The sequence below is a fragment of the Beauveria bassiana genome (assembly GCF_000280675.1).
Source record: "Beauveria bassiana ARSEF 2860 unplaced genomic scaffold BBA_S00004, whole genome shotgun sequence".
Lineage (NCBI taxonomy): Eukaryota > Fungi > Ascomycota > Sordariomycetes > Hypocreales > Cordycipitaceae > Beauveria > Beauveria bassiana.
In genome coordinates, this window is record NW_007930839.1 from 1,259,572 (window position 1) to 1,281,662 (window position 22,091).

The 22,091-nt window shown below is 52.3% G+C and overlaps 7 protein-coding genes across 7 annotated transcripts; 4 read left to right on the forward strand and 3 right to left on the reverse strand.

Annotated features, from left to right (window-relative positions):
- Positions 1–201: 201 nt before the first annotated feature.
- BBA_02187 (uncharacterized protein) lies at positions 202–639 on the forward strand (the record flags this gene model as incomplete). Its single annotated transcript, XM_008597284.1, has 1 exon — positions 202–639. The coding sequence occupies one exon, from the start codon at positions 202–204 to the stop codon at positions 637–639; it is 438 nt and encodes a 145-aa protein (XP_008595506.1).
- Positions 640–1,511: 872 nt separating this feature from the next.
- On the reverse strand, positions 1,512–2,457 carry BBA_02188 (phosphotransferase enzyme family protein; the record flags this gene model as incomplete). Its single annotated transcript, XM_008597285.1, has 2 exons — positions 1,512–2,242; positions 2,304–2,457. 2 exons carry the CDS (start codon positions 2,455–2,457, stop codon positions 1,512–1,514), a joined length of 885 nt encoding a protein of 294 aa, XP_008595507.1.
- A 1,642-nt stretch (positions 2,458–4,099) lies between these two features.
- BBA_02189 (MIPC synthase) lies at positions 4,100–5,308 on the reverse strand (the record flags this gene model as incomplete). Its single annotated transcript, XM_008597286.1, has 3 exons — positions 4,100–4,633; positions 4,785–4,940; positions 5,000–5,308. The coding sequence occupies 3 exons, from the start codon at positions 5,306–5,308 to the stop codon at positions 4,100–4,102; spliced, it is 999 nt and encodes a 332-aa protein (XP_008595508.1).
- A 3,943-nt stretch (positions 5,309–9,251) lies between these two features.
- On the forward strand, positions 9,252–12,051 carry BBA_02190 (uncharacterized protein; the record flags this gene model as incomplete). Its single annotated transcript, XM_008597287.1, has 3 exons — positions 9,252–9,987; positions 10,154–11,101; positions 11,222–12,051. 3 exons carry the CDS (start codon positions 9,252–9,254, stop codon positions 12,049–12,051), a joined length of 2,514 nt encoding a protein of 837 aa, XP_008595509.1.
- A 702-nt stretch (positions 12,052–12,753) lies between these two features.
- BBA_02191 (protein histidine kinase) lies at positions 12,754–16,335 on the reverse strand (the record flags this gene model as incomplete). Its single annotated transcript, XM_008597288.1, has 2 exons — positions 12,754–14,468; positions 14,520–16,335. 2 exons carry the CDS (start codon positions 16,333–16,335, stop codon positions 12,754–12,756), a joined length of 3,531 nt encoding a protein of 1,176 aa, XP_008595510.1.
- A 2,796-nt stretch (positions 16,336–19,131) lies between these two features.
- On the forward strand, positions 19,132–20,551 carry BBA_02192 (uncharacterized protein; the record flags this gene model as incomplete). Its single annotated transcript, XM_008597289.1, has 3 exons — positions 19,132–19,545; positions 19,605–20,335; positions 20,443–20,551. 3 exons carry the CDS (start codon positions 19,132–19,134, stop codon positions 20,549–20,551), a joined length of 1,254 nt encoding a protein of 417 aa, XP_008595511.1.
- Positions 20,552–21,043: 492 nt separating this feature from the next.
- BBA_02193 (uncharacterized protein) lies at positions 21,044–22,016 on the forward strand (the record flags this gene model as incomplete). The annotated part of the gene is made up of 2 exons (XM_008597290.1): positions 21,044–21,521; positions 21,634–22,016. The coding sequence occupies 2 exons, from the start codon at positions 21,044–21,046 to the stop codon at positions 22,014–22,016; spliced, it is 861 nt and encodes a 286-aa protein (XP_008595512.1).
- Between the last annotated feature and the right edge of the window lie 75 nt (positions 22,017–22,091).

The following is a 22,091-nucleotide window of genomic DNA, read 5'->3' on the forward strand; positions in this document are numbered from 1 at the left end:
AGCACAGAGTAGCGAACGAAGCGGCATGATTAGCCGCCAACATTATGTTCACATGGCTCCAGTGCGTGAACTTTGGGCTGCTACAAGAGTATTTATTCTCTCAGGCTGCAACAACAGCTCTTGGCACAAGGCAACAATTTCTAGCTCCATCTTGTTCGAAGCCCTAAATTACATTTCCATCGTTACCCAACGCTGACCTCAATGTCTACCAAACGCAAATACGATGTCTACGTTGCAGTTTTCCAAGGCACTCCCGTGGATTTCTGCAAATATCGGCATACCGGCCTATGGTATGAGCCAGAGGACGATGGCACCACGTTTTACGCCCACGTTACGGGCTTGGAGGGCGAGTTTAGATTCCAGGAGCGCTGGAATTATGATCCTGAAGGTTCACGCTCGTTTGCCAAAAAGGTCAGAGTCGGCACAACAAAGCGCCCCTTGACTCATTCAGAGCTTGTCGCTCTTTCGGAATCCGTCTCGGTGGATAACGATAACCCTGAGTTCAACTGCCAACAATGGGTCCAATACGCACTATTGGTGCTCTACGAAAACGGCCTGATAACTGAAAAGGAATACAATGATGGTGTGAATGGCATGATTGACGCTACGATGGAGGCAAAGGATGAGCATCTAGGCTAGTCGGGACAGGCTATATCTACAGTGCACCATTAGGACCATTGTTTGCAAAGTTGCTGTTTCGAAATTCGAAATTCGCACCACATCACGCCAAAACACGGTATCTTTAAGCGCTTATTCCTCTACACAAAATGCTCTAATTCGCCTTTGAGTATAGATAAAATAGTAGATGAATAACTAAGATTTATTCTGATTTATTTTGCTACCGACAAAAATATGTATTCATCAAGATATTGACGTTTAAAAATACCGTATTCTGGTGCCCTCTGCTGCCTCGTATATTACTCGTTATAACGCTGCCACAGGGCGCCACAGGGGACTGAAGTACGGCATTTTTAAACGCTTGACTCTCCACGAATATGTCTTTTTACCTAATAAAAGGTATATTCATGTAGATCTTAGTTAATTATCTATTAATTGATATATGTCGATAGCGGTTTAAAGTCCTGTATGTAGAGGAATAGGCGCTTAATATAACCGTGTTTTGGCGCCCTGTGACGCCCTGTAGCGGCGCCTGCGTTAGTGATGTGGTGGGTAATACACAGGGCACCACAACGTGCCACAAGACACCAAAATACAGCATTTTAAAACAATAATTTCTCGACAATACACCTCTTAATTAAATATAAAGACTATCAAAATACACGTTCGCTAGTGATCTGTTAATACATGTAAGTAGTTTTGACATTTAAGGAGAAGTCAGCGCTTAAGGATGCTATGTTTAGGTGTAATGTGGTGTGATGTGCTGCGAATCACGAAATTAAGTGTTTTAGTGCGAAAGAGCAACTTTGCAAAAATTGGTCCTAATGGTGGACCGTACAGCTCATTTACAAAGCATTAACTATGTACAACTAGTTGGTGACATATCAGTGAATTCAACCGGCTCGCCACTTGGATATGGCCGTGTAGGCAAGCAGTTCAGTTGGGTATTGCTTAGGGAATATAATTTCCGCGTATTGCTTCCAGTCGGCCTTGGCAGGACGTTCGATGAACTTTATAAGTTCCCAATACTCTGGATACCACCCGGACTCCTCCCAATCAACAATACCGGAGATTTTCCCATCTTGCATCATGATATTTCTTGGTGCAAGATCTCCATGCGTGAAAACGATGCGATGGCCAGTTCGTAGGTGGTCACGAAATGAGCTCTTTAGTACAGAGGGTATTGGTGGAAAAAGTGACGAAATCAAGTATTCGTTGAATTCTGTTTCGTCTTTGCAAACTGGCCCATCGTATGTCATGCGCACACGTGTGTCGCGGACTCCAGTGCCGCTGCAACGGCCGATATAGTTGGGCGGCGGCTCTATCGCTTGCATTTGCTCGATTATTTCACGAAGTTGAGTGGCAGCGCTCTTCTTCTCATCAGCAGACATGTTGGGCCATAGTTCTTCCAGCGTCTGCCCTGGAACATAGTCCATACTTATTTCAAGCTGGCGAGGTTGGCGGATCACATTATGCAGACGAGGAGATGGGATGTTCGCCTCGTTGGCGACTTTGAGACCCTCTGCCTCGGCGGGATCCAAGTATCTCCCAGACTTGACAACTGTATTTGATGGCTCGAGCAGCACCACTTTGCGCATGAGCCCCAGTAGTAAAATCTTGGTACCTGAGAAAAAATACCGGTTAACAAAAGCTATTACCACTGTGGATAGATGGGGTCAACTTACCCGGCTCAAGAGCTTCTTCAGCTTTGCTAGCATCTGAACCATCGGCTTTCTTGGGCTTCCATATGAAGGCAAAGAGCCTTCTCATGGCGCCGGTGAGGCGCGCGAGGGGCTCGAGGAAAGCCCGCACAATAATAGAGAAAGGGCTTGGAGGCATCGAGAGAATGCTGGGGCGACTTTGTCCAAACGTTGTGGTTGCTGAGTTTAGGGGCCAGGGACTTAAGTTGTCCCGTTGTGCCGCCATCCTGCGCAACTCAGATGAAATGCAACCTTTTCTCTTCCGCTCTGCAACGCAATCTGCCCACTTTTTGGCCTGATTTCAAAGTGTAGCTTCCAAGTAGTACGGCGGACGATGATCTCAATCGGCTCAAATGCATGTTTAGTATTCGTACAGCGGACGATGATCTAAATCGGTTTAAATGCATTTTTTATGGGTATTGCCCCACTTTTCTCTACTACACTCACCCACAGGGGCATGGGGTAGTTCAGGTATCTGGCTAAGCCATATTACATGTAACCATTGTAGAAAGTACCTACGCGCGCGGGGGGTGTTTTTTAACATAGCTAAAACACTCTATCACGTAGAAAATAATTATTTACTGTCTAGTGAGGCTGTTAGAGCCATCTAGCAAGTGTAGAGGCTAATATATATCCATTCTGACATATATGAGCGCCTTGGTATTGTTAGTTGACAGTAAGGAGACATTATGAACGGGAGACGCTGTAGGTACCATGCCAGAAAACAACCCCCTACGCGGTAGGTAGCCAGGACAGTGGGCTATTGTAGCAGCCAGTACGATTAGGTAGCATAGCAGCAGGCAGTCAGGACAGAAGCCAGTACCTAAGATAGTAGCAAGCGGCTACCTACCTAGGTAGGTAGTATTTAAAAACGGAGTTATCCAGAACGGTCGGTCCGGCGGCTAGTACAACAGCCAGTATAAGGTACCTAGCCACTACAGAGGTGACCACTACAGCAGCCAGTAGCCGTACAGTGACCAGTCTCCCTACAGTTTCAGTCCTGCTAGTCTACTACTGATGAGGAGTATTCATAAATGAGGAACTCGGGTAATGAAGCATTGTGAGCCTAGTAGGACCAAGGCAAATACTGCATCCAAGCCGAGTCACATCATCGCCCGCCATAGTACCGTGGACCCTGCGGCCTTTTATAGAGAGGACGGTGATGGACAGTTCGAGATTTAATATCCATTCATGAGAAGAAAAAGCAAAGTTTGAATCGCTCACTAATGAAAGACATTGTACTTTGAGCACTTTATCTTTTAAGCGAGTGGTGTGGTCGATGATGAAACTGTACGATTATGATCGTGGTTATGATGGTGGTTGTAAGTCCAGATTGAGTTGCTACCTTCTCTGACTTATATATACATACACAAAGTTGGCCAGAAAGCACTGAAAGTATTTTGAATCGTGACAACTTGATTTCTTTGCCTACGCATGACTATGGCAATGCGGAAATAGATCGTGTGCATGAACACATACTCATCCCTTCAATTTGATACCGCTCATAAATCCTCACAATCAGACAAATCCCATAAGCAACCGTCCCAAGGATAATGGGGTAGGTGGTTCTGCCGGGATGGCCTCAAAATATCATATCCTGACTTGTGCAGCCAAGCTTTTCTACGGCAATGCCGAATCCGTCGCTTCGGCACTTTTTAAACACTGGGCAAAATTGTTTGCTTAACAAGGGATGTGTGAATCCACAATAATGCAAGAAAGGTTAATTGAATCGCTTGAGACGCCGAGATCGCTAATATGCCAATGATGTAAATAGTAGTACACTACACGCGACTCTCTGAATCAGACACCGGCCTGTAAGCCCGCCGTCGCCGGGCACACCTCTTTCGGAACAGCTTCACGCCAAGGTAGATGCCAATGGCGCAGCCCACGACGCCGCTAATGATGGACACGATCCAATGCTTCCGGCCGAGCACGAATATGTCAATGGGCCAGGTGTCGGGGGTGCCGCCGTGGTAGCTGCTGAAGATGGACCATTTAGGGGCGCCGCGCCACCGCGGCATCGACAGCCGGGTGAGCCAGTCGGCCGGCTTGCCGTAGTGGAATAGTGTCTGCTGGCAATTTTCCCAGTGCCAGCTGTCCCAGACGGCCGTGAGAAACCAGCGGCCGGTGCCATAGAGCACGGTAAGAAACGGTAACAGGTACCAGTGCGAGTATCGGGGTATGGTTTCGGTGACTTGGACCCAGAATGGGTGGTTGGGCGCGCCGCCGAGGACCTTGTCGCTTAAAGTCCCACGGCGGTGATCGGAAATGAAGACTGAGTACGGCCGTAGGCTTTCGAGACTATTGACGCAGCCCTATGAGAAGAAGCGCGTTAGATTGTGAATGAGTGACGGTGCGATATTGATCGAGGGTCTCGAAAGCGAAGCACGACGCAAGTCACGAGAGTTTCGAAGCCAAGGCCAAAGGCACAGATGGCAGTAAAGAGTATGCGGGTTGTGTTCTTACAAAATCGAGGTCAATGTATATGCCGCCGTAATGTCGTAGTATGAAATATCGAATGGTCTGCTCCCTTTGAATGGGATATCTGAAGTTTTCGTACGTTTCCATGAACCAGGGATATTCATCCTGAAGAAGGTCTCGAGACATGTCCTCTGTCCACAACTTCGGCGCTACAACGTTAGCGATCGCCGTCCGAGGGTCTCGCACCCGTAGCTGCGCACCTTGTACTCCCACTCAGGATTCTTGTCCCTGCACGACTGGCGTTGCGCCTCCCATTCTGGAAGCAAAGCCGAGTCGTTCCCCAGCGGCCTCCAATTGTGCAAAACTTGGTGAATTATTCGTGGCACATTTTTGGGCTGCTGCTTCTGCACCTTGAACCGCGCCAGCGCTTGGTCTTGGTTCAGAGGATAGCCGGTATGGGGCACAAACAGGCGAAGGAAGCGGCCGATGGACTCGTACGAGTTGTAGATTGCCGCGACGGCGATTGTGATGAGAAGAATAATGTAGAGTAATCGACGTCGGCGGCTCATGGTAGGATACTCGTGTGGGAGGCTTATGGGTAGCCAATGTGGTGCGACTGCGAGCCGTCGCTAGGGCCAGACAGAACAAGAGGATATATCTTGCTTGAAACCAAACGTAAAGAGAACGAGAAAAGAATGACAAAAACATGCAATGAAGAGGCGGGGTTTCGTTCGAGAAGGATTGAAAGAAGAGCAGAAACCACTGCGATGGAAACAGCGCAAAAGTTTAGCAGCATATGGGGACAGCAAGATGAGGAAAGGGCCAGGCAGGGGTCACGTTCGTTCTCGTGGCACATGGCCCTTGGCCAAGTTAAGGGTGTTTGATCTCAGCCTCATCGTGGTATCATCTTGGCAGGGCTCACGAGTCGGACAGCAGTCCCTTTCTGGAGACGGGGCCACGCAATGCCTGGTGGATCGTCGGCAGAGAGAGGGAAAAAAGCGACGTGAGGTTGCCGATCCGGGCTCCTGCAAGTGATATGAGCACTAATTACAATAAGCGCTATCAAAGCACATGTCAACGCGCGTCTTGACTAAAACCAGGCTGCGGGCTGAATGTCTGGCTCTTGATAGGGCGGAAAACGGCACGCGCTGACATCTGGTTCGCTGGTCATTTCCTCGTCGTGACAATAATTCTCTTTGGGTGGGTGGGCTGCTCGTACAGTGTCAGACTTCAGTGTCCTCAGGACAGAAAAACAGGGACCAGCCAGGAAGAGGGGACCCCGGTATCAGCCCTAGTTAGTCAACTAACTTCGCATCAGGTACACTAACCAGTTGAGCGATGCCGTATGATGAGGGGCCAGATGCAGGGCCTGTATGGTATGGTTGAAAACGTCGACCCCATTTCATTGAGGGTCGGAACTAGCCGCCCGGCTTGGGAGGCAGCTTTGCAGTGTGCCTGAGAATGCTTGAATGGTTATTTACAAGGACCAGTTCATGCTTGGTAGGAAACTCATGACCTGTGAGTTGGAGCCTGAAGCACGCCCGCCCCTCGCTCAAAAAGACAATGGGCTTTTGCTGTGGCTGCAGAAATTCTCGAGCCCCTAACGACGGCGGGTGCAGGGTTTAGATTGCCGTCAGGGGCCCGAACCGGCGTAAAGCGACAAGTCGTCAGTGACGGCTGTCGGAGGGGGGGAGCCACAATTGGTTTGGAACATTGGAGGCGCCAAGACCGTTGCGTGGCAGGCCGCGGGCATGCAAAAGCTTGGCTATCAGGTTTACTAGTCGCGCTGGCAACTTTCAGACTCCATCATCGTGTACAGCAACGAGTTGGCCACAGGTGACAAGTCTGGAGCATGAACATGTGAAGTCGTGGCCTAGCATGACTACTCAACTGTAAAAAATAGCTGATGGTTGATTTCCGGTAAGAACATCAGACATGGGCGATCAGGCACCGGCCCCGCTCCTTCTCGTGTTATTATTCGCCTACTTGCTAACAGCACACATTCGAGCTGATTGCCAGTGCGACTGTACTCTCGTCGCCGGCGGTTATACCTTTTGCTCCGAGACAAAATCTACGCAACGTGGATTTTTTTTTTTGGCCGAAATCTGCATCGCAATCGCAAAAGACAGACAAAGACCTCCCCATGGGTTATTGTCGCATGCATGCATGACTCATCAGGCCTCCCCTTCCTGTTGTTCAAGCGAAAAAAGACGGAAAAAAAGCGCAGCACGCAAAACAAGGCTAGGAAACGGGGCGTAGAATACGGCCTCTTGGGCCTCACAGCCCCAAGTTCTGGGTCAAGATCGGCGCGGGCAAGCTTTTGGCTAATACTATGGAGACGAAACGCGCAATTGGGGGCTTGTTTCTGTGGAGGGCGACCGAGGAATGCGACAAGAAGACGTACGGAGATGGACGGAAAAGTCAAAACGCGCGGGACGGGGGCGGCGAGGATGAGACGACTTGGCCAATGGGCGCCAGCTTGGGGCGCGAGGCGACAAGGCGCAGTCGGAATCAGTTACCGATTGTATTACTTGATTAGTTCCTCGACGGTCGGTTAGACGACCCACTGCATCAATGCTCAATGCTCAATGCTCACCAGTCTCTTGGGACATGCCTGTGCATTATCGATGATTCTGTTGTCGGTCTTGGCCTGTTTACGATTTACATTTCTCCTGCGTTGTTGAACATCGACCTGATTTGAAGAATTGTTGAGCTAAAAAATAACACACTTCTATGGTGAGGCGTGGCTTAATGTAATCAAGCTTGAAACTCCGATGTCGGATTTCTTACATGAATAAAAAAATCTACGGCCTGCCGTGTACAGGCATAAATGGCCTACTTACATTGGCGGCTAGGAAGCCTCTTACACATCAGGATATTGATCAGTCTTGGTTCTGGCCCCATACAGGAAAACATATCGCCTCAGCATCGTCTCGACCTTGCAAATTTCTCTTCTCTGAATGAGGCCAAGAAAATCAACTATAATGATATAGGACTATAGGAGGTGGCAAAGCACGCATTGCAGCAGCTTTGGCAGAGCTCGAGAGGCTCTTTGCCGTACCAATTTCGGCGACGACGAAGCCGACGACGAGAGTGACAGAGACGGCCAAGTCGTCAAACAAAAAGGCGACGTTGGCGTCAAACACGAAAATAGTTGGGCTACGCGGAGCACGCTTGACGCCTGGCTGCATTCTGCTGATCAGCTAGAACAAGTATAGATTCTAGTATTGTTGCGAATGCGAAGATCTATTATGGCGGCCTATTCGAAGTGTCTTGAAGCGTCATTTACTGAACGTAGCCACAGTCAATCCACATAGTTGCCAACAATTCCCTATATCTTCGGCCGACAACTACAAAGGTCCACCTTTGGTTAGAGCTCGGGGAGTAAGCACCAAGAAGGGATGGACCTAGGTACCTTGCTATGATTGCGAGTCTTTTCATCTTCAAGTGTCGCTGTCATGGGCGCTTGAATCAGGGTCTGCCTTTGGCAAATCCAACAAGACCCCATCAACATTGAAATGAGCAAGACAGAAAAGAAATCTGTCAACCGTGAGAAGCACCTAAATCTATTCAATTTTTACCTCTCACACGTCTTAGTTTACGCACTGCTGTCGCAGCAAAAATGCGCATCCGCACCTTTTGTTGGTTGAGAGGGAACAAGCAAATTTCGTACTAGGGTGTGTCCGGTTGTGCAACGCGAAAAAGCCAGGTATTTCTCACTAATTTGCGTATGCAGATTCACTGGATCGAAAAGGGGCTGTGGCGCACGCCAGTGACCTCCTCGCCAGGCACATGGACAAGTGTGTACTGGTGGCTGTCTGTCACCACCTGATAGTACCCCCTCACGCCCCTGTGCATCTCGTGACCTACTTGTCCCTTCTCAGCCATCAAAAGGATAAGGCGTTTCCGCTTAGAACAGCTCAGAACGCTTGCTTCAATGGTCTATTTATCATGAGAAACAGGGGAGAACTTGTTCAATGTCCCCGGAATTCCCAAGCCGAGGTCGCCCTGCGATGCGCTGCGACATCAAACTAGCGACTGCGTGCTACGTACCCAGCAAACGGGACAAGTGGGTAGCAACAGCAGGCGGGCTTTCAGGTACAAAGACAAAGAAGCAACCGAAGTAAGAGAAACTTGGGAAATCCTAATGCTGGAAAGATCAGATTACAAGAATGACAATGGATCTCCTTCACGGATGAATAAAAGAATGGCGTCCTTTCTCGTCATCCAGTTGCAACCGTCACGGGTGCCCCACACCCACTTGCATCATCATCGTAGGCCGGTTTCGTCGGGCGCGACCTCGGGCTAGGCTTCGCTCTAGCATCATCATCTCTCAACCACATAGGTCGCCCGCATCATCACTAAACTGCCATCAAACCGAATTTTTCGACCCCGTCCGATAGATTCAAGTGCTCGAGCTGCCGGGCAGCTCTTGATCGCTCCTTATCTAACGCCCCGCCCCGGCGTCATCCCGTTCGCCATTCACCCAGATACATCACGTCCCTCGCCATCATGCCTCCCAGGAAAGCATCAAATAATCGCTCAGAGGAGCGAGCCGCCGAGTCTGAGCCCCTTCTTTCCAGCGATTCCAACGCTGCCGACAACACATACGGCTCGCAAATGGTGATAAACGATGCCGCCAGCGATGCTGCCTCTTCACAGCCGCCTCTCAAGCCCAAGCAGAGCAAGCGACGATGGCCTTCTCTGATTGCCATATTGCTTCTTGGATCCACCTTTATTACCGTCATTATCCTTGGCTTCATTGTCCCGCCCGCCGTACAGACCTACATCGAAAAGGCCGTCGTCCTAGAGCCCACCGGACTCTCTCTCGATTCAATTAGCTTTACCGGCATCCGTGCCCGTGTCCAGGGCAACTTCCGCATGGACCCCACGCGCGTCGAGGATGACACGGCGCGCAGGGTTGGGCGCATTGCCATGAGAATCATGAGAACTGTGGCCGCCGAGCAGACACACATCAAGCTCTACGTCCCCGGCTACGGCAACGCTATGGTCGGTTCCGCCGTTGTGCCACCTCTAGATCTTAATCTTGTGGATGGTCAAAATACCTTTATCGACGTCGTCACCGACATGAAGCTCGGAGATAACGCCAGCATCAAGAAGATTGTCAACGATTGGCTCACTGGCAAAATTAAAGAGCTGGAAGTCAAGACTGCAACAGCCCTGCAGCTCAAGTCGGGATTTATTCCCCTCGGAACTCATGATATCGTGGAAAGCATGGTTTTAGAAGGTCAATCTCTCTACAACACCTTTTCCTCCCTGTATTTTGGCGAAAAGTCCATTAGCTAGATACCTATTCTCTGTTGCTTTATCTATGTGTATCCCAGTCTTTTCCAGTCATGCCTCTCATACCATAACTCTACTATCTTGCTCAATTTGCTGACTGTTCTTTGCAGCCAAAGATGCTCCTTCGATCCCCGAATACAGTATTCAGCACCTCAATTTTCACCAAGTCCCTCTGGGCCATGGAGATAGTCAGGGCATTGGCGCAAATGTTTCAGTCGCCGTGCAAAATGAATATTCCGTGTCCTTGACTGTGCCCCGTGTCGGCTTCGAGGTCCTCATATCCGGCTGCTCGCCTGACGATCCCAAAATCGCTGTCGGTACTGGCAGGTCCAGTGTTATCCAAGTGAAACCAAAAACGGAAATCACGGTTGAGGCTTCTGGCTTGATCCGCAAGTTGCCACAGAGACTTACGCAAGCATGCCCTGTGTCGGAGCTGTCTCCACTTGATGAATTTCTCAAACATTACCTCGGTGGTGAAAATGCTCAGATCTTTGTACGGGGCAAGCAGCCCAGCGATTCTGAGCTTCCCGGGTGGCTGGGCGATCTATTAGAGAGCGTGACCGTCCCAATTGACTTTCCCGGAAGTTCCTTTGATAATTTGCTTCGGAACTTTTCCTTGACCGATGTCGACTTTTCACTCCCGAGCCCCTTCGAGCCGCAGGGCAAGCCTCGCGTGTCCGGCACCGTCGTCGCCGTCGCAGCCTTGCCAGAGGGCATGAATGTAGATCTGGGAGTTCAAAGCATCAGATCACAAGGCAACCTCTTTTACAAGGATAAGAAATTCGGCGAACTCAACCTGCGCAAGTGGCAAAAGGCCGCCTCTCACAAGCTAGAATCCGATGCTAAAGAAATCCTTATTGAGATAACGTCTCGCGTCGACAACGCCCCAATCGACATTACCGACAACGACGTCTTTTCTTCACTCGCAAGTGAATACCTCTTTGGTTCCGACAGTATAATCGTCCATGCCCGCGCCAAACTAGATGCCAATGTCGACACCGTCCTCGGCGCTGTGGTCATCAAGGACATCCCTGCAGAGGGCAAGATTCCCGTCAATGGTCTGTCCTCCAACTGATAGCCCGAAATGATGTTCTCTGTTCACCTTTCTTTGCGCGTGTTATTAAAGTCGGGTCGTGACGCTCCCCGGACTGCGAAAACCGACACTGACGGCAGAGCAGGGCTTTCGGGGGGGCTCATTGGCAACTTCAAGCCGCGCATCGGGAATATTCGGATCCGAAATACGACCTTGACTGCTATCAATCTGGAGTGCGCTGTTGCTTTTACGAATCCCACGCCATACACGGTCTTTGTGCCCTATGTAAATCTGCACCTCGTCTCTGATGAAAACATCTTGGGGAACGTCACTGTGAAGGACCTGCTGGTCGGCGACGGCAATGTCACCGACACTGCGGTCAGCGCTTCATGGAACCCAGCAGGACTGGGTGGCGACACGAGCCGTGAAGCCGGCCGTAAACTCATCTCGGGCTACATTTCTGGCAAGAATACGAGTTTCACATTACGCTCCCATCGCGGCAGCTTACCCAATCTGCCAGAGCTCGGCGAAGCTCTATCCAGAATCAACTTGACTTTTCCCGCTCCTCGTCTCGAGCTCCCCGGTGACGGCCCCAAGAACGACAAGTCCGACGGGTTCCTCCGCGATGCCATCTTTCACCTCCTCACCTCATCTGCGAGCTTTGTGCTAGCCTCGCCACTGCGCCAAAACACGATCCACATCCAGCACATTACTGCCACCGCGTTCTACAATCACACCGAACCCGTTGCGCGCATCGAACACAGCGAGGAGTTTGACGTGCCACCGGGGTTGTCGGAGACGCCGCGGCTCGACGTGCAGTGGTCGCTTGAGAGCGTGGGCTACGGCAAACTGCGCGAGGCCCTGGGAGGGTCGCTGCGACTAGATGCGCTGGCGCAGATTACCCTGCGGATCGGGCAATGGATCGAGACGGTGCAGTATCAAGGGCGCGGTATTGGAGCCAAGGTTCGACTTTGATTGTTTTTCTCCGTATGATGGAATCTCTTTTCTCACTTTACTGTCTTGTCTTTTCTTTTGGCGAGCGAATTTTTTCATGTTTGGATGGCGTTCTTTATTTGCTTAGACTTGTTGGTCAGGAACAGAACACTTGGAAATTACATCAACAACTCCGTAGAGCCATTTCATGTAGGCTCGTGTCCGGCAGGCAGACATCTTGATTATGAATATACGACCTTAGATGCAGAACAATTATACTCGGCGTCACCGCACCCGACAACTTTGGCCAATCTTTCCGAATTCAAAGCAGTGAAAAGCAGTAGCATTATAATAGTCTATTGAACAGATAAGATAAAAGAGGTGACCATGCTCCTCCGCTCGTGTATGTGTATAAACATGTACGTGTGTAGAAGAAAGACATGTGTACTCTAATGAAACAAGTAACAAAAGAAGCAAGAAAATGTCTGCTCTTGGGCAAGGTGTCAAAAAAAACCAAAGGACAAAAAAAAAAAAAAGAGGCGCTACAAAACACCGATGAAATAAAACGCCTTCGCTTTGTGCTTGATCCAAAAACAATGTACAGCTTCTAATTACTCTGTGTATCCCAACTTTTCATTATTTTCCCTCGCCAAAAGACGGTACGACTGTGCTGTGAGATCCAACTCCCTCCAACCCCCCACGCGCAAATTACATGGTGCGCGAGATTCGTCTAGACAGAGGCTGTTATACGCCATTCGTCTGCTTCTCATCCACATTCTCCAGCTCGTCGCCGCCCGTTGTTGGGGGCGTCGGAGGCGGAGAGCCCTGCAAGCCCTGACCCTGCCGCGGCGACGCCGAGCTCTGGCTTTGCGATGGCGGTGTTATGGCGCACGGCGTGACGTCCTCCTCTTCAATGGTCGAAATCTTGGAGAGGACCTTTTTGAGGGCGGGCCTGCGGATGGGCTTGCTGAGAAACTCATTCATGCCCGAGGCCATGCACTCCTGGACGTTGCTCTCTTCGGAAAACGCCGTGAGGGCGACAATCGGAGCGACACAGCCTATTTTGCGAATCAGGCGCGTCGACTCGAGGCCGTTGACGTTGGGCATCTGCACATCCATGAAGATGACGTCAAACTGCTTGTGCGGCGGCGTGTGCGGCGGCGGCGTCGCCATCGTCTCCTTGACGAGCTCGTATGCCTCCTGTCCGTCCTTTGCCACTGTCACGTCGTACACCTCCTCAAGCTTAAGCATCCGGCTAACCACTTCAATGTTGGTCGCGTTGTCGTCGGCGACCAGCACCTTGAGCCTGCCTTTAACATGACCGGGCGCGCCGGGCGCGTTGTAGCACTTGTCAGTGTGCGGGGCATCGTTCGTGGTAAAGAATGGCGCACTGAGGCCGACGAGACGCGGCTTGTTTTTGGGCAAATGATGATTGACGGGGCTGTCGGCGCTGCTCGTTTCTGCCGAGTCGTTGCTGCCCGGCACGCTTGTGAGGGAAGTGTGCTGCGTCTCGTCCGCGGTGAAGCCCATGCTACCTGCACGAGATCGAATGCTTGAAGACGGGCTCGGCGTGCGGTCCTTGACGTACTCCAGCGGTATACGCACCGTAAAGATGGACCCTTGACCGGGCGCGCTCTTGACACCAATGGTGCCGCCCATCAGCTTGACGAGCTGGGCGCAGATGCTGAGACCCAAGCCCGTGCCGCCGAATTTCCTATTCAAACCGGCGTCACCCTGAACGAAGGGCTCGAAAATCTTGCACTGCATGTGCTCGGGGATGCCGTGCCCAGTGTCCTCCACCTCAAATTCAAAGGTGTACGCCTTGTACCTGACTGGCGATGGGGACTCGGACCGATCGCGCGGAGAGATACACGGAGCCACCTTGGGCTCCATGGGATTGATCTCGAGAGCGGTGCCATCCGTGACAGCCGTCGCCATGACCGAGTTGCCAGAGTGGATGGAGCCGGACTGGCCCCGCAAGCGATTGCGCCGGCCTTGGGCGACAGAAGGAGACCGGGAGAGAGATGAGTTTCTACTCAATTCGTCACCGCTAGTCTGCTCTGCCTCGCCTAGGCAGCGTATGCGGAGCATCACTTTGCCACCCGCTGGAGTGAACTTGACGCTGTTTCCAACGAGATTGATGAGGACTTGGAGTATACGGTGGCAATCACTCATGACATAGACCTCCTTGAGACGGCCCATCCCAGGGGGGCCTAAAGCTGGTAACCGCTCGTCGATACTGCGACGCTGCGCTTCTGTTGTGTCGTGCGAATCAGTGAACGATATATAATCGACAGTGAGCTGGATCTTGTTTTCCCTCGATTGCTTCTCGAAGATGGCATCGATTTGGGTCTTTATGTCGTTGAGACAGAATTCTCGCCGCTCAAGTCTGACATGTTGACTAATTTGGTTCTTGGAGAAGCTCAAGAGATCCTCGAGCAGATGCAATAAGAGATCACCTATCGTGTATTAGTTGAGAGCCACGTGATAACGACCAAACAGGTACTTACCTGACTTGTAGACAGTCTTCAGTGACGACCGTATACGGCGAACGTCATCATCTTCCATGCAGATAGCGCATATTCCCATGATACCATTTAAGGGCGTCTTGAGCTCGTGAGAAATATTAGCGATGAAGAGCGTTTTGCTTTCATTGGCAGCCTCGGCAGCCTTTTTGCTAATTTCCAGCTCTCGTGTGCGCTCAGCGACCTTGTCATCAAGGAGCGTGTACTGCTTCAAGAGCTCGTCTGTCATGTCGTTGTATGTTTGTGTAAGCTCTGTGAGCTCGTCCGTCACGAAGTGTTTTCCTTGAGTAACACGCCCGGGAATCTTGAATATGCGTCGATGGGCATCAATCTCAGCTAGGGTCATTGCCTTTTTCCGCTTCTTAAACCTGCGTCGTATAGGGGCAAATAAGCCGCCTCTGCGAGATGAAGTAGTACGAGTTGCGCCGGAGCTTGGTCCGTCACCGTCGCTCAGGTTATCCGCGTCTTCCTCGTAACCCGGAGGGCAAACGGAATTTTCGGTGGCCTCTTTGAGGCGTCGAATAGGTCTCACACCGAGATGAGCGCAAGGAACGACAAGAATTAGAATGAGGCCTGCAGTGCCAAAGGAGCAGGCAAGAAGAATGACGCGGAGTTTGGAAATGGGACCGTATGCTTCCGATCTCGCTTTCTCGACCACGACGGCCCAATCGACGAGTTCCGACTGCGGACGAGCAATGCCAACAGCTACAGGAACGTCCTGCTCGTTCTTGGTGGATAATGTGGCAGTAGCATTGTTGAGCTGGGTGGCGTTGTTGTAGTATACATTGAGAACGCTCTGATACTGTGCGAGCTTGAAGTCGGTGCCGGAGTTGCCGCTATGGTAGTCTCGATTTCCATGCCTATCGGCTTGGCCGCGAGGCGTGATAGGCGGGAGGACGAAGTGAGTGTTGATGTTGCCTAGAGCAGATTTGTCGGGAGATCGGGTACCGTTGGAAGGAGTGATGGCACCGATGAATTTGTTGGAGGGATGAGCTGGACCTACTATCAAGACCATACCCGACTTGTCTAAGCCTTCGCGCGATGTCTGGACGTCGAGAAGAGACGTGGCGGACACTACAAGCGTCATGTAGCCTAGAAAATAGCGTGCGTTGTTGTTGGATCGCACGGGAATTGTGAGAGACATAAGGGCATACGTCTCGTTGACGATTAGAGGTCCAAGGATTAGACCGCCCTTGTCGCTAATCTTGGTGTTTGGGAAAGCATCTGCTACGTAGGACATGGTGTCTGGCTCGGCGGGGTTGAGTTTTCCAACGGGTCGATAGGTGATGTTGGGATATAGCGAAGGGGGGTACCCCCATGGTGTATCGCTGAGATTTGCGCGTCGGCCGTCTGGGGCAAGATAGGGAAGGGCAATGTTGACATCTTTGTTGCCTATGCCTGCGGCGGTGACGTTGAGAAGACCCTTATGAGCGGCGCCGGTAATGTTTCTTGAAAAGAGGCGGGCTTGGAGCAGACCAGAGACTTGACTATTAGTCATGGCACTGGTAATGTCCTTGCGGGCCGAGTCGAAGGGATTTGTGCCGTTGCCATTGTAAAAGTCGACAAAGGCTTCCTGGAGAAGGATGCGGCTGGCGACGGATTGGCAGATGATGAGGAGCAGATTGATTTCGGAACTGATGCGGGTGGCCTTGAGTGAGGCTGTAAGGGCCAAGCTCGAGGTCTCGACACCGACGACAAAGTTGTAGACAAAGTTCCAGGTGGGAACGGAGACGACAATCAGGCATATGAAGACGGCCAAGATGACGAGAGCGGCCAGCTGCTCTCGGATCGCAACCCTCATGGCGGGCTAAAGGCAAGAGGAAACGAGGACCAATTTTTGACGGCAGGGTGCATTATTGAGCGTCGGCAGTCTATGAGTGACTGATGGCATCAATCATGGTTGGAAGGGCAGCCAAGACGAAGGGCGTCACCCTGGGCGAGCGAGGATGGCCTCGTCGCTGGGCACGGGCTCAGAGCAAATGGGCAGACCGTCGACTGTGCTGATGTTGCGAGGGTCAGCGGTCAACGATGGACGATGGAGCGACTGCGCCCCTCGGGGCTTCTATGGGGGTGGTGCCGGCGGTATCAACGTTCAAAGCTGCCTGAACTCGGAGGAGAGAGAAATCGAAACCAAAACCCAGTCTGCAGAGATTGATGTTGTCAGCCTTGTCGATCAGTGGACGAGGCGCATTCGGATAGCTGAGCAGGGGAACGACGGGGCTAATAAATAGTGTAAAGTATGGCCAACGTGGTGGCAAGAAATAAAGAGAAAGAAACACGATAAGGGGGCAAAGCGAATGATTGAATAGAAATGTAGCAAGGAGAGGTTGCACAACGAGTTGCACAGGGTAAATTACAGCGCGTGACGTTGCGCGGCGCGAGAAAAAAGGCCTGGCGGGTTTTGGGCAAGGGCGAGATGACTGAGACTTTTCAGAGGAACGATGTTCATATTTTGCTAACCATGCAAGTAGCGGCCGCCTTGATATGGTGGGCGCGGGTACCTTTTTCCTAACTAACAGGTAGTAACCACCCACCTTGCTGCTTCCCAGTCAGCAAAAAGGTCTTGGCAGGTGGCTCGACTTTTTAGTGGATTCCAGGGCCTGGGCGGTCGCTACAGATGAGCAAACGCCGAGCGAACCATGGTCCAATAGACCAAGATGTGAGATTAGAAGGTTCAGGGCAAATCGTGCTTTCGACAGCTGCACTTTTATTTCCTTTATTCTCTCTTTTCTCCCATTCGTTCTCCCTTCCGAGTCCTTGGCATCATTGTCTATTTACTTACTGAATACACACACATCGTCCACACAGTGACCCCCAAAATTTACAGTGGAAAAGACAGGGACATGGGCATTGACATAGGCGGGCCAAGCTCTTCTGCTTTCGGCCAAGCTTCGTCTAATAAATACTGGCACACTGCATCCGCACCCGCACCCGCACTGGAAGCACCGAAGCACCAGGAGTTGAATGTACTACTCGGTAGATTTACTAGCTAATTATCCTTTCAACAGCGCAACTATTACCTTGATAGGAATTTAGATTCGAGTGCGAAAAAGAAGAAGAAATTTTCTTCAACAAAATTCAGCCAATAAAAAGCCTTTGTCAGACCTCTGTCAGACTGTCTTTTCCTTCTGCCCAGCTTGCCGGCCTAATTCTCGTCATGTTCCGCACCTTGCCATCTGCTGTGCAACAGCAAACATGCCGCTTATTGACTTGCTATGGCGACGATACAAGAACATCCGATCCGGGTGCTCTTATCGGCGCGCCGTACTGCTGCTCAGCTGGTAGCTATCCGCTCCTACATGATTGAGTGTCTCATCACCCAAAAACTGCAAGTATGCCCCGTCCCACGAAGAATCCTCTTTCGCACAACCTAGATAGGCACCGGCTATCGGCCCCCCTTCAGATGGTCGTGCAAGGATCTCATGCCGTCACGCTCTCAAATGCCAGGTGTGTGAGCCGACGTCTAGGCTTCCATCGAACCAGCGCAACGAAGGTCTCGACTCACAGAGCGGTAAGAATTATGCGGCCAGCTTCCAAGAGGCTTAATCTGACCTCCGCGCCACCAGACTCTGGAATCAACACACAACGCTTTCGCATGCATGAGCGCGCAGTCACTCACTCCTCACATTCCAGATGCAGACAGTACCAGTAGGACACCACTCTGCGCTGGCAACAAGCCCTTCCACCCCAACTCTGGGCCCGTCTTCGTCATATGTCCGAATGTCCAGGCCTGCCGCCCTCCTCGCGCGCCAGACACGTCATCAGAGTGGAAAGATATTAAATAAGTCAAAGATATTATACGGACCGGAAATTCAGGAAGATCGAGATGGGTTGGGACTTTGAACGCCACCCGGTAAACACTGATTGCCGCCCAGTGATGATAATATTCGTAATGTTCTGCTCCGGATACTTGCTCGGCAGATCGGCAGCCAAACACCACGGCCCTCAACAAAGTCGTATAAGGAGAGACATTTCATGATTGCTCGAGGTCACACATAACTATGTATAGTCGCTCGATTCTTCACCATGCCGGGTGGTACCTCGTACAGGTCGCGACGATGCGAGCACAATGCCCATTTCTCCGATTTGAGGGCTGATGATATAATGAGAAATCCCCTTGCCTTTGCATTACATACCTCTCTATCAATTGACTTTGTGAGTATTGATAAGAACAGTGTGGGCCAGGTTGGGGGTAAAGTCCTCGACGCCGCTACGAAAGCGGGCGCGACAAACGCTGGTAGCTGGCAATGTAGCAACCAGGAAGAAACAACAACATTCCTGGTCTAACTAATTCTCGCAACAGCCTTGACGCATCAACATTGTCTCCCAAGAGAGACATGACTCCCACTTTGTATTTGTACAATGTGTGTTTACTGAAACATTTGACATGCAGAGCACACCCCGCCACGGTTGTCAGGTCCCGCTCACTGCACCGCGCGCTAGTTAATCAGACGACAGTCGAGGCTGAACACCAGTCTCTGAACGATGCCACAAACGCAGCCTCCAAAGCTCGATTGCCTAGTTGCCTGCATCCCCAATCAGCGTACCTACACCTTCATAAACCCTAGCAGTGCCGCCTACCGTGCGCCAGCTCGCCATGAGCCCTCGCGACAGCGAGTCCGGCTCGTCCGCGCCGCCGCCTCCTTCCCGCCATCGCAACCACAACCCTCTGCTGCAGCACGCCCGCGGGCCCGTTCCCTTTCTCAATCCCACGCAGGGCTTGCTTCGGAACGCGGGCGAGGCTGCCGACAGTGCCTCGATCAAGCGCCGGCCCAGTCTCGATGGGATTCACTTTTTGTGGCGGTCGCGCGATAACCGCAAGGGACGCCATCCGCTGCGCGTGCCGAGACGCCCCCATGACGAGAGCAGTGTCGCGGCCCCCCGGCCGTCGTCGCAACCCAAGGAGGTGCTGAGAGGCATCATCCGCACGTTGACGCAATTTCCGGTATGGGACATTTCCTGGTTGGTGGCGTTCATCTTCACCGCGGGTAGTGTAGTTTGGGTTATCAATGTGAGCCCTCTCCATGACACGACATGACAGGAGGACAATTGACTGAAACAGAAATCAAGGGTTTCTTTGCTTGGTTGCCGCTCGTACGCCCCTCGACATCGTTCAAAGGCGAGACCGACTACGGCGGCGGCATCACCGCCTTTATCGGCGCCATCATCTTTTTCGAGGTCGGGTCTCTGCTCCTCATCCTCGAAGCCGTCAACACCAACGACGCATCCTGCTTTGGCTGGGCTGTCAAAGAGCTGGTCGACCCCGACACCCACCGCGCAGCCGCCATAACATTCGTCGCCAGCAACCACGCCTGCCGCCATCATCATCAGAACAAACACAATCTCGTCGGACGGCCCCAGTCCCATCTCAGCCCCGTCCCCGGGACCGCCGCCCCCACCAAACACTGGCGGTGGCGTCCGTCCTGGCACGACCTCCGCCACTGCTACCTCTACGAGCTGGGTTTCCTCGCTGGCGCCGCTCAGTTGTTTGGTGCCACCGTGTTTGGCGTCGCTGGCTTCACTGCGCTGCCCGGCATCGCGGACCACCTCACGCCGCAGTGGCGCCTCAACGCCGCGTACTGGATCCCGCAGGTCGTCGGCGGCTGTGGCTTCATTGTCAGCGGCCTGCTCTACATGCTCGAAACGCAGGATCACTGGTGGCGGCCCGCCCCGCGGCTACTCGGGTGGCATATTGCGTTTTGGAACCTTGTTGGCGCCATCGGGTTTACTTTGTGCGGCGCGCTGGGTATGGCGTATGGGAGCACGGGAGCGCAGTACCAAGCTGCGCTGGCGACGTTTTGGTCAGTCTTCCAGTTTCCCTTGAGCGCTTATACAGCTTTGTCTCGGTCCGCCCCGTTTCTCACTATAAGTATTGATGAGCTAACTTCGGTCTTGATTGCAATTGTAGGGGCTCTTGGGCATTCTTAATCGGCAGCTACTTGCAGCTCTATGAAAGCCTTAACAAACACCCCGTTGAGCGAGACAAGTCAAAAGTCGACGAGAAAGCGCCTCCGTGACGAATTCGCAAATGAATGGCGTTCTACACGATTATTCTACGAATCAAAGCCACCACTAATTACGGCCCTGCATCAGCTGCGATGTTCTTTTGGGACCCCGTGGGCTCGCATCGCATGCATAAAGCCGCTCTGTACCACGCGCGTATTTCTGCCGTGCGACAAAGAACTGCCACAAAGGCGGCCACTTACACACCGAACTTTAGACCCGTAGCTTGCCGCCTTTCGGGCGCGTATTCACCGTCTATATAATACCTTCTTTGCCGTTTGCAATTGGAGATGGAAAGGATGCTCGCAGGATGAGCGGTAAGCACTGTGAGATGTAAAAAGTCTACCCGCCAACGGGAGTCCTCTTAAGACCACTTGCAAGTCCACTTGTACGAAGAATCTCGATTACACGAATCGATTTCAGAGTAAAAGAAAATTAAAACAACCGCCTATCGCAAACCAAACATCTTCGCCATTCTCACCCCATTGGTATCCCGTCCACAAGCCATGCGAGATACCCAGCTGCAGCTCCTTCAAGTAGCTCGCCTCGGCGCCGCCGCACCCTTCAGACCAGACAGCCCGCGTTCCCGCACCAAGTCACAGCGGTCCTCGTCGCAGCACTGGAACCAGTATCCACCCCGGACCGCCGAGACTCGCCGCTGGCGTCCCTCGTACCTAGACTGTCATCATCAGCAGCAGCAGCAGCAGCCACAGCGCGACGTGTGTACGGCATTGCAGACGCCGCTCAATCGCAAACAGGTGACCTTTTACGGCGTGCCCGATAGTAGCGGTATCGGCGTCGGCAGCGGTGGCGGCGGTGGTGGTGCCGCGCAGGTCACAGGACCGGCGCGCGAACACAGGCGGCGGCAGCGGCAGCGTCAGCAGGCGGCGGAGGCGGAGGCAACGGCGGCCAAGCCGGGCGGGTCGCTGGCGAGATACTTGAGTGCGGCGCTGAGTTCGATGCAAGCGATGACGGCGCGTTTCGGTAAGCGAATCGCCAAGCCGACGAGACCCTGTGAAAGCACGACAACTAGGGCGACATGGGGATCGGTCATGGCAATAGTGTCGACTGCTTGCGACGAGCCGCATCTCAGCAGTGATTGTACAATTTGATCCTCGACCGGCTCCTCGACTGGTCGCGGTGCGGCGCACGAGGCTCGGGTCAGACACCACGGCACGGGAACAGGAACAGGCCGCGCGCCTTCCATCTTCGACAACGCATCCCGGCCCCGGACAGGACCGGGCCGCGCACGCCCACCAGCGGCAGCACACGCTCGTGCGGCGCGCGCCGGAGCCGGTGACGGGCGAAGTTGCAACGAATCGCCATAGCAGGACCAGCCCGCGTCGATACGCGCTCATCAAAATGCACGACGGTGCGAATCTCGTAAGACCAGCTACCGATTCTGCTGTTGCCGCGGGCACAGCGCAGCGGCCTGACAACATAACGGGCCTGTCGCCTCGCGCTAGATGCAGTAGCTGAGAGGCTAATGTAATTAAGGGGGGGTGTGGCGCGCATGTACTGGATATCCGTATAAGCCGGTTACGCTGCTGCTAT